The 11,130-nt window shown below is 43.6% G+C and overlaps 1 protein-coding gene across 1 annotated transcript in view; it reads right to left on the bottom strand.

The window, feature by feature from the left end:
- The window catches only part of septin9b (septin 9b), a 67,934-nt gene extending 59,049 nt beyond the window's left edge, over window positions 1–8,885 (bottom strand). The window contains exon 1 of the mRNA XM_060046953.1: window positions 8,690–8,885. Coding sequence (XP_059902936.1) covers window positions 8,690–8,711 — 22 coding nt within the window. The 5' untranslated portion in view covers window positions 8,712–8,885. The remainder of the gene's footprint in view (window positions 1–8,689) is intronic.
- Window positions 8,886–11,130: the final 2,245 nt, after the last annotated feature.

Below are 11,130 nucleotides of genomic sequence, written 5' to 3'. Positions count from 1 at the left end.
CATACAGAGCCGATTTTGAACGCGTGAATAGAGGCTTGGTTTTGTAGTGCTTTGTACTATAGTGTCCAGTAGGGAAGAGTGAGGAGTAAAAAATAGGCTTCTAAAGCGTAGGTTTAAAAATAGAGCCACGTTTCCTCGGGCTGCTGGCAGGTTTCCCCTTCAGTTCCCAGACATAAAAAGCAGGGACACACACACACACACACACACACACACACACACACACACACACAAAAAAAATCATGCCCACATCTCACTCCCACACTACAAAAACAAACACACACACACACACACACACACACACACACACACACACACACACACACACACACACACACACACACACACACACACACACACACACACACACACACACACACACACACACACACACACACACACACAGAATCACATACACACGAACACACATGCACAACATGAGATTGAAATGCTGGAAAGTTTGAAAACAAATGTATTTTTCCTTTTCATGTTTTAATTAAAGAGTTTTTGTCTCGGGACAAATGTCAGCCTTCTGCCTGAAGTCAACCCAGAGATCCCTGGGTCCAGCTGGCCAGAACAGAGAACTGAACTACAAGTTAGGGGAGAAGACCGCCACACACAACCACAGGCACACACACACACACACACACACACACACACACACACACACACACACACACACACACACACACACACACACACACACAAACATATAGACTCAAATATCTGGTGGCACATACACCTTCATGCTGCATTTAAATAAAACATACAAACACACACACATACACATAAATAGAAATACAAACTCCTGCAACGGCACGCAAACCCACTTGGAGTTGTCCGAGCCGATGTCAGAGTATAGTATAGGCTGGAATGTCATTGGCTCATCTGCGTTCTAAGGGCGGAGCTTAGCAACAAGTCAATTCTACCCACTATGTGTTTAAACATTTGGTTCATTCAATTGATTCAAATGATTTACTTGTTCTTTGTTTTGGAGTTTTGGATACAAAATCAACCATTGTATTATTGTATTGTATTGTATTCATGAATTGTCTGACTACATGTAAATGTTCAAACCTGCCCAGAAATAATGCAAGCCTTTGTGACGCAGACAAAGTGCTGAACATTACCATATGCATTTGAATTCAAGGTGCTTTGCAGCCTAAAAACAAGGCATGTGAGCAATAGTATGTGTGCAGCTTAGCACACAGCTGAATGGACTTGAGCAGTTGGTGGAGAAAACAGAGCTCCCACAGGGACCAAGATAGAGCTCTGCACACACAGCAGCCCTAATGGAGGCTCTCCGTACCGCGGTGGAGAGACAGAGGGTCTCCCCACACCGCGTCTGCCAACACGACCCTTCTGTCTATCATCACCCGCCTCCTACCTCGCGATGGGCACACACACACACACACACACACACACACACACACACACACACACACACACACACACACACACACACACACACACACACAAACACACACACACACACAAACACCCCCCCAACACACACACACACACACACACACACACACAAACACACGTACACTTACATTAAAGTGTGTATTTAAACCTACACTTAAAACCAGATGCACAAATACAAAGTCACACTTATGTGAGCAGATTCCTCTCGCATGACAGTACATCCTGTAAACATATCTCTCTCTCTCTCTCTCTCTCTCTCTCTCTCTCTCTCTCCCTCTCTCTCTCTCTCTCTCTCTCTCTCTCTCTCTCTCTCTCTCTCTCTCTCTCTCTCTCTCTCTCTCTCTCTCTATATATATATATACACATATATGTTTATATATATATGTCACTCACTCTCTCTTACTAACACTGTATCTCCTTCTCTCTCTCTTGCTTGCTCTCTATCTCTCCCTCTCTCACTTGCTCTCTCTCTCTCCATTTCTCTCTCACCTACATACTAAGAGAACACAAGCTGTATTTGCATCCACGGCAGGCATGTGTGCACTGTGAAGACTAATGTGCCATGCACATTCATACACACACACACACACGCACGCACGCACGCACGCACGCACGCACGCACGCACGCACGCACGCACGCACGCACGCACGCACGCACACACGCACGCACGCACACATACACACACACACACACACACACACACACATAAACACAGACAAACACACACAACTACACAAATAGAAACAGAAATGCACAAACACACACAAAGACACCTACGCACACACACACACATCTACACACAGACCCAAAATACACACACACATGCAAACACTGAGCGCACGACGCCCTGAAAGGGGTGCGTTGTCACACATGGGGAGATGGTGTTCACCAGGGGAGGGTGCACCCCGGGGGGCCACATTAACGTTCGCCGTCATCCCAGGACGCGTGACTCAAACTGAGCTAAAGTTAGCCACACAGCTTCCGCATGATAAACAAGCCAGCACACAGGCCAACACTGGAGGCCTGGCCCGTGGGAGCACACAGTGGAGAAAAGAGAGAGAGAGAGAGAGAGAGAGAGAGAGAGAGAGAGAGAGAGAGAGAGAGAGAGAGAGAGAGAGAGAGAATAATGAATCATAAAAGGGAGGTCAGAGTGTGTGTGTTTGGGGAGGGGGGCTGGGCTGGAAGAAGATAGTGGCTAAATGTATGGAAAGAAGATAAGAAGTAAGAGGAGAGAGGAGTAGCGGACAAGGGAGAGGAGGAGGAGGAGGAAGGGAGAGAGGAGAGCGGGAGGAAGGAAAGAGGAGGAGGGGAGAGAAGAGAGGACGACAGACACACACATACACGCTGATGCAAACAAACACAACAAAGAAACACATGCAAACACTCACACATACACACAGAAAAACATACACACGCAAACATATGCACACACTCACACACACACTGTACGTTATTTTTTGCTCATCCCTCATTCATCCTCATACATGAGATGACAAAATCACAGCAAGTCCTCCCAATACTACAAGGGATAGGATGATCAGATGACATCATTACGAGTGCCAGCCTCTTCCTCCTCTTCTTCTCATCAAAATGACACACACACACACACACACACACACACACACACACACACACACACACACACACACACACACACACACACACACACACACACACACAGCTAAGACACAAGGAGGACAATCAGGGAAACCTGCCCTTCGCTTAGCCCACAGATCGATTAAAGAGGGAGCCCATTCATGGTGATGGTTAAGCATAGAGCAAACAGAATCAACTTGTTTTACCAGAGCAAAAGCACACAGAGCGTGAATGTAATGGGATGCTTTTTTTCTTTGATCTTCTTTTATCTTTTCTGTTGTCTATTTTGGGTCGGTACCAAAATAGTCATGTGCTCTGGGCTTTAGGCATGAGTCATGCCTAAAGCCCATTGTCATGCCGCATGACAATCCCGGGCTATGGTTAGATTAAGTCAGTTGATATCATGCTCATTCTTCTCCCCGAACACTGTCAATCAACCAATCACCCAATCACCAACGGTGACTGACACATCACTGACACCAACCGTAGAAATGCGTGAACTATATAAATATTACGTTACATAACATTGAACTCTGATGCAATGTCCTGGGAACAATGTGCGTAACAAGAAGAGGCCCAGGGCTCTGTGAGCCACAGTTAGATTGTGTCATCATTAAATCATTACAGCAGTGTGTGACCTTAACGCTTCTGAATCATCCCATCATCTTGCCCAGCCGTTGGTGATGTGCAAGCCATCAAGCAGTCAGTTAAAGAGCAGAATAACAATAAGGAAGACATAACTATTAAAATTATCACTTGCTCATATCCACAGCTCATCACTCACAGACCTATGCACTATTTAAAAGGTCCTGGCTTTACTAAAAAAACATTACTAATATCATTTGTCAGAATTACTTGTACTGAATCTGCCAAAGGCACGCACACGCCTGCCAAGAACTTAAGCATTAGCGATGTCGCACTTTGGTCCTTGTGATAAGAGTACTTGTATGGATTTCACTGGTACTCTTAACTCTTCATTGTCGAAGACAAAGAAAAAAGTGCTATATTGCCATTTGGGCAGGCGCTAAATGCTCTCTAAATGCAGAATTGGTACCAGGAAGTAATTTTGGTATTTGACAATTATATTGGTAACGGATGTTTGAGGACAGGGAACCCGATAAGATGTTTTGATAACCCAGACCGGTATTATCCTTTGATTTGACCTATAATCTCACTTAATCAATGATCCAAATTTCATGTCTCCAAACCCCTTACATTACCTTCTTACATAAAACAGCACTCTGCTGAATGTGTAAACACTCATTAGCTGTGTTACAGCATGGAGTATTCCCAAACAGACATTAGGTCTGAATGAATGGGCATCCAGAGTCTGGTGGGACGGACACATCTCGGATTTAGAGACGGACAGAGAGTTGGAGAGGAGGGATCAGAGGGGGAGGAGGGGGGAAGGGGGAGAAAAAATGAGGAACGCAGAAAGAGAGTGAGAGAGAGAAAGAGGGGGTATGAGAAAGAAAGAGAGAGAGAGAGAGAGAGAGAGAGAGAGAGAGAGAGAGCGAGAGAGAGCGAGAGAGAGAGAGAGAGAGAGAGAGAGAGAGAGAGGGGAAAGAGTTCCTGTGGTTATGGACCTCTGTAATAAGCATGCCAGGCTCCTGATGTCTACATCCACAAGCGTGGACCCACACATGCACACACACACACACACACACACACACACACACACACACACACACACACACACACACACACACACACACACACACACACACACACACACACACAAATTGAAAGCAAGAGGAAGACAGAGAATTGTGAAGGCATGCATATACAAACCACACACACTGGCACACACACGCTAACAACACACACACACACACACAAACACACACACACACACACACACACACACACACACACACACACACACACACACACACACACACACACACACACACACACACACACACACACACACACACACACACACACACACACGAACACACATCCACACACTAATACACATTAGTGCATGCAAGACAGCCAGACAGATACATAGTGACATGTCCCATTTCCCACCATATGCTACTCACTATTTATTGCTTATTTCTTGTTTTTGTTGATGGCCTGAAACATCATGCTTGTTCCATTGCCCATCACTATTAATAGCTGCGCTTACACAATGGCAGATAAAGATTGTGTGTGTGTGTGTGTGTGTGTGTGTGTGTGTGTGTGTGTGTGTGTGTGTGTGTGTGTGTGTGTGTGTGTGTGTGTGTGTGTGTGTGTGTCTTTGTGTCTGTCTATTAAAACATGGGTCAACGTTTTCCAGCCCACAGCTGAAAGTTAATCAGCATGGAATCTCCACTGTGAGCAGAAATGAATTGGCCCGTTAAGAGACATGCGTCACGTTCTATACAGCAGAAGAGAGTAAGCTAATCTATAGGGCTATAATATATAGAGGTATAAAAAGACAATAACTTATTAGATAATGTCTAAAGTTGAGCTTTACCGCAATACCTCTGGGGATACTTAAGCCAAGCGAGTGAGTCATTTCATTGCAATCTTTCATCGCCACTGTGAATAAGATCAAAGAATCCTCTAGAACCACATGGAACTCGTGAGGTAAGGCTTAAACCAGCAGCAGGAGCAAGAACGCTAAGCAGGAAAGCTAAGTAGGAGAGTTCAGACGGTGGCTCACCAGCGAGCTGTCCATTCCCCAGAGGGGGCTTGAGTGAACTGGGCTCCTGATGCTGGATGTGTGCTGGTGGTCCGGGCCGAGGCGCTGGGACCCCGGCGGAAGGGAACAAAGCCAGTGTGTCTCACTGAAGACACACTGTGGAGGTGGGATAAAGAGCATCATTGAGTCCCTGCATCTGCTTGGGCCGCTTCGGGACCTGCCGCTGTCTCCCCTGCGTGGGAGAAGGCATGGCAGCGGCTGTGGTACAGGTGATGCATGCAGAAGGTGTTCTCACAGCTGGAGCTCTGTCCCAAACTGGACACCCTGATCACAGCTGATCTAAATATACACTGTACATTAATCAACCTATGGATCCGTCTGGTAGGTGGAGTACAGACATGTTTCACATAAACAAACACACACCAAAACACACACAAGAACTGGACAGAGGATGGTATAAATGATGAGCGCTTAGGTTGTCCTATAACAGTACCACTTGAAGTCTGGAACTATTTGAAATCTGGAAAGTTGACATCAGGGACCATAAGATTATGATTCATGAGTCCACACAAATCCCCCCCCTCCCCTCCACCCTCAAGCTATACTTGCTAGAGAAAATCAGCCATTGATGCCAACAAGAGAACCTAAAACGAACCTCACGGCTCAAGCAGAGAGGTGATAGAGCCTTTGCCATTGCTGCTCCACGTCTGTGGAACCAGCTCCCCCTGGACATTAGATCCGCCCCCTCCATTTCTGCCTTCAAATCTAGGCTAAAAACCCACCTCTACTCCCTGGCCTTCCTTGCCCCTTGACCTTTTTAGCATACCTCCTGTTCTTGTCTGTGTGGTATGCCCTGGAAATGAATGTTCCCCCTTTGTATTATTATGACCTCTATGTATTGTTGTGTTGTTGTATTTTACTCACTTTTTATCTTTATTTATTATTATTATTATTATTATTGTTATTTTTAATTATCATTATTATTTTTATCTTATTGTACAGCACTTTGGTCAGTGTATGCTGTGTGTAAATGTGCTCTATAAATAAAACTTACTTACTTACTTGCTAAAAGAGGACTGTTTCTGAGATGACCTCATCACCAGGAGGCCGAAACACTCTGATCTGTCATGCGTAGGAAGACAGCTAAACGAGTAAAGAGGACAGAGTGAGGGAGGGAGGAAAGGAGGGAAAGGGAGGGAGAAAGATGTGCTTTCCCCTCTGTGACTCTATGTTCTTCCAGTGTCTCTTTCCAACTACCATGCAAACTATTCACTTACACACCGCACACACAGCAGCAGAACATGCAGCAGAACATGCAGTCCATTGGGGCCGAAGATGAGCTGGGCTGAGGACAAGGTCTCTTGGCCCACTGCCTAAATCTAGGGAACATCGCCCCCAGGTCTCTGATGACAACACCACCACGACAACTCATCTCTTCTTGAAGAATACTGTACAAAAAGATACTCATCAAATATTGAAGGTTTTAAACATACATGAGGAAAGGGAATAAAGGCTGTATATTCAACAAACAAGCCACAATCATTTGGATAGAAACCATCATACGCTCCTCATCAGGTTCTTTTCAGCGCTTTTGGGATGAGATACTGGTTGAGTGAGCGGTTGTCGGTACATTCTTAATTTATACCCGTTTGAAAGCCATTTTAATTTCAATCAGCACAACTCTCAATACACTAAAATAGTATTCATACAATACGACTATACATTGGCAGTGACATTTATGTCCGAACACTTTTTAATGAATAAGCATCTCCCTAGAGTAAGGGGTACACACGTGCATAATAAAGAGTGAGCATGTGTGTGGGTGTGCGTGTGTGATTGTGTGTGTTAAAGTGTTATCATAACCGGGTGAGCTAATCCATGTATCTGAGCTGCTCTTTTGTAGTTGATGACTGGAGCGTGCTCAATTCATATTGATGCACGTGGTTTAAACACGTGACACTCTCTGATATAGTAATTCAGTGTATCACGAATCTGAAAAAATCACTTACTTTTATTTAATGCACTCATGTTTTATTAGTGGTAGGTCCAGCGCTCTTTACTTCATGACTGATGGCGATGACTCAACCAACTTACTTAGCTGACGAACGCTGAACTGAACCTGAATCTGAATTATCTTTCCTGAACATTTGATGTTCATTACACACAAATTCAATGTAAAAAAAAGATACAAAAAAGCTATTCTCTTGCAGCTTTATAGTATGCTATGACTGAACACAAAAAGGAAACACATTTGTTCTGTAGTCCTATCCATCAAACAATAATTGGCTCCGTGTTGCTCCCAGCTGTCATGTGTTTCCCACTGCCACATGTTCAGCCACATTAAGGTCAGAACACGGACACCATGGTGGACCAAAACAACATTTGGGGTAGCAGCAGGATTCATATCCATTATGTGTGGAAAAATTACATTTCTTAATGGGTGCTAAGTTATGGTCCTGTGGTCCTGGTCATATGTCCTCCTGCTTGTTGACATTACACAGTTGAACGTCAAATAGAGAATTCAAAAAGAGCGCGCAGAGAGAAGAACGTTCGGATGAGTAAATCTTACTGGCTCAACTAATAAAATGAATTTCAAAAATGCAATTCAGCGAATATGACATGTGCCTTTAATAACCGCGGCATAATTCATACGCCCAGGTGTCTGGACAGCACCAGCGATAAAGACAGACTCTCACTGATAGGGACTGAATACAAAACAGCAATGCCCTTTTGAAGCACAACCTTTCTCTTCCGTGAAAGATCAAAAACTGGTTCCATCTAACTGTTGGTTCAGGTTGATAGGCATTAACTGTGCTTGAAAGACAAAATTAAAGTAAACCAATTTGTTATGCGATAAAAAGTGACAATCTGTAGCCTACCTTTATAATAATACTTACCTATGTGTAATATAGACAATTTTATAACAGTCTTCATTTGAAAAGGACGCACATGCCTCGCACAGCTTGTGCTCGTTTGCTACGACGTGTTTAATAAGATTTGAATATACAATGCTGATGTTAATGACATTGACCTACCTGAATTTGCAGTCTTTTTCATGGTTCAGGGAACTTCGGTAACTTCAGCAGTAAACGGTGCGGTCCTGGAAGGGAAGCAAGTAACTCGTGTTTGCCCTTGACACCTTTGTGCTCTTCTAGGTATGACGGTCCCTGTGTCGTGCGTCGACCTCGACCCAGCAGACGGTGGCGTGCGACCGCTGGACGAAACCTATAGGCTGCGGAGCTCGTCGCGCGCGTGGCAGTAGGCTGAAGTACTGACGAGCGCACGAGTGTACATCAAAAGGCTGAGCTCACGAGCGGCACGCGTTGACTGATGTTTTTTTTTTACGCGCCAATCCTAAATTGGTATTTTCCAAGAAAGACGTCACCATGGGCTATTTTTTTTTTGAGACGATAATGTGGAGTGAGAGATTAGGCACGCTATATATCCATCCTAATGTAGGCCTACATATGATATATTACTAAAATAACGTGATATTATATTGTTGTGCATTCCTGGTGCTTTAATTCATTAAACAGGAAATCGGCCAAATCCACTTTATTTGTGTTTGATCCACGGTCTATGGTTTTTACATACAGGCCTGCATAAAACATATTTATCCTAGGTTTCGGGGGGACTATCTATTTGTGCATGTGTTGTCGTAAGTTATCCTTTGAGATGCCCTTTGCAGCTTGGCGTTTAGCATTTCTGAATAGGCCTAGGACATCGTTCAAATGTATAATAAAGTAGGCCTATTAACGTAATCTGTCCACAAATCATGAGAATAATTGTATGCATTTATTGTAGTGCCGTCTAGCGTAGGCCTATCCAATATGTAACTTCGGTAGCAATCTGGATTATTTCGGCCATCCCTCGCATACCGTCCATCGCAAGAAGAGGGCGCTGTTGCCTGCGTCATTGACTGTGTTGAGTTCTGTGTTTCACGGAGAGGCATCAGTTTCTGGGAAATTCATCGAGCCAACTATGGAAGTGGCAAGATTGTGTTAAAAAATGTAAGACTAAATCACACTTTTCAATTAGAAAGCGACTTTTAGCTCTGTCTAGTTAGCTTTATTATCACTGATGGCCACAATTTATAATTAGGCCTACTATAGCTGTAATTATCAGTTAGGATCTTTTAATATAGGCCTTATGTACAACTCACACAACAATTGCAGTTGTCACTATTCCAAAAAAGTATTAAAACTACGATTGTTTTCTTGTTATATTGGGAGTACACTGGTGGTCAATCATTTCAACAAGTTGGAATTTGTAATTAGGCCTACTTGAATAGAAACAGGATACTTTTTTAAAAGATAATGTGGCAACCACAGGTGTGAACGCTCATTGAGATGCGCGAGGGATTCTGGGGGGTTCATTTATCCTGTGGGTGACTCTTTCGGGGACAGTGTGGTTGTTAGAGTGGGGTTAATGGGTTGGGGTTGTTAATTAGTTGTGTGTTGTTGAGTGTAGACATGTTGTGTGTATCGTTGCCGCCACCGTCACCGAGAGTGACGTCTTCGTTTATTTGGTGCGCTGTTTTCCATGTTTGATGTTGGTCGTGAATAAAGGCAGTCCGGAGTCGTGTGGTGTATGGGGCACGCCAGAGCTATAGAGAGAGAGAGTTGCGACACGCTATGATCTCGCCGACAGGGTGGTCACGTGGTTGTCACGTGGTTCATGTAAGCCTCAATAGTTCCAAACACGCCGCGATTTCAATGTTATTCTATGGGACGACAGCAGAGATTTCAATATTAAATGGTAAATATGTATGAAAAAATCACATACAAGTATTTGTCTGACTGTTATTGCATTATTGCATATTTGTAAATGTCAGTTTTACATTTAGAGCGGTAGGGGGGCAACTGAAAGCTATCTATAAGTACTATTACTTAGATACGTTTTTAAGTTTTGGAGGGAAAGCTTCACGTTCGTGTTAGCATACTGGCCTAACCTTAACTTTTACCTTACATCTGTGTTGAAATCAAAGTATTCAAGATGTTCTACCATGATCATTTAAAGATATAAGCCACACAAAGTATCAAATATATTAAAGAATAACAACTCATTACACTTGGATGAATGAAATTGTAATTTTTTTTATTCAACAATTAGTGTGACAAGAACAAGTGATTGCGATTGTGTGAACAGATTCAACAATGGACACAGCAGGGAACACTATATACTTAGGGCAAACCATTAACATATAACGTTGCAAATATACTATACTTTATGCCGTTACAATACTTAGAATAGCCCTGAGCAAATTCAAAATGGGTTTAGGAGGGAGGATCCTCGTTTGGTCATGAACTCTGACCTCTAACCTATTCTCAAAAGTCGGGGCATAAGTGGTTGAGGAACAGTTGTTACCCGCTCTGTGATCTTCAATGGTGTCATGGTTCATTGGTTACAACTAACATTTTATAGATAAATGGTCATACCATGGTTGGCTGTGCAGCATTTGGATGCCCCAATCTGT

Source organism: Gadus macrocephalus, chromosome 3 (assembly GCF_031168955.1).
Source record: "Gadus macrocephalus chromosome 3, ASM3116895v1".
NCBI lineage: Eukaryota > Metazoa > Chordata > Actinopteri > Gadiformes > Gadidae > Gadus > Gadus macrocephalus.
The sequence above is the reverse complement of the archived record's forward strand: the minus strand, read 5'-3'. Positions and strand labels throughout refer to the sequence as shown.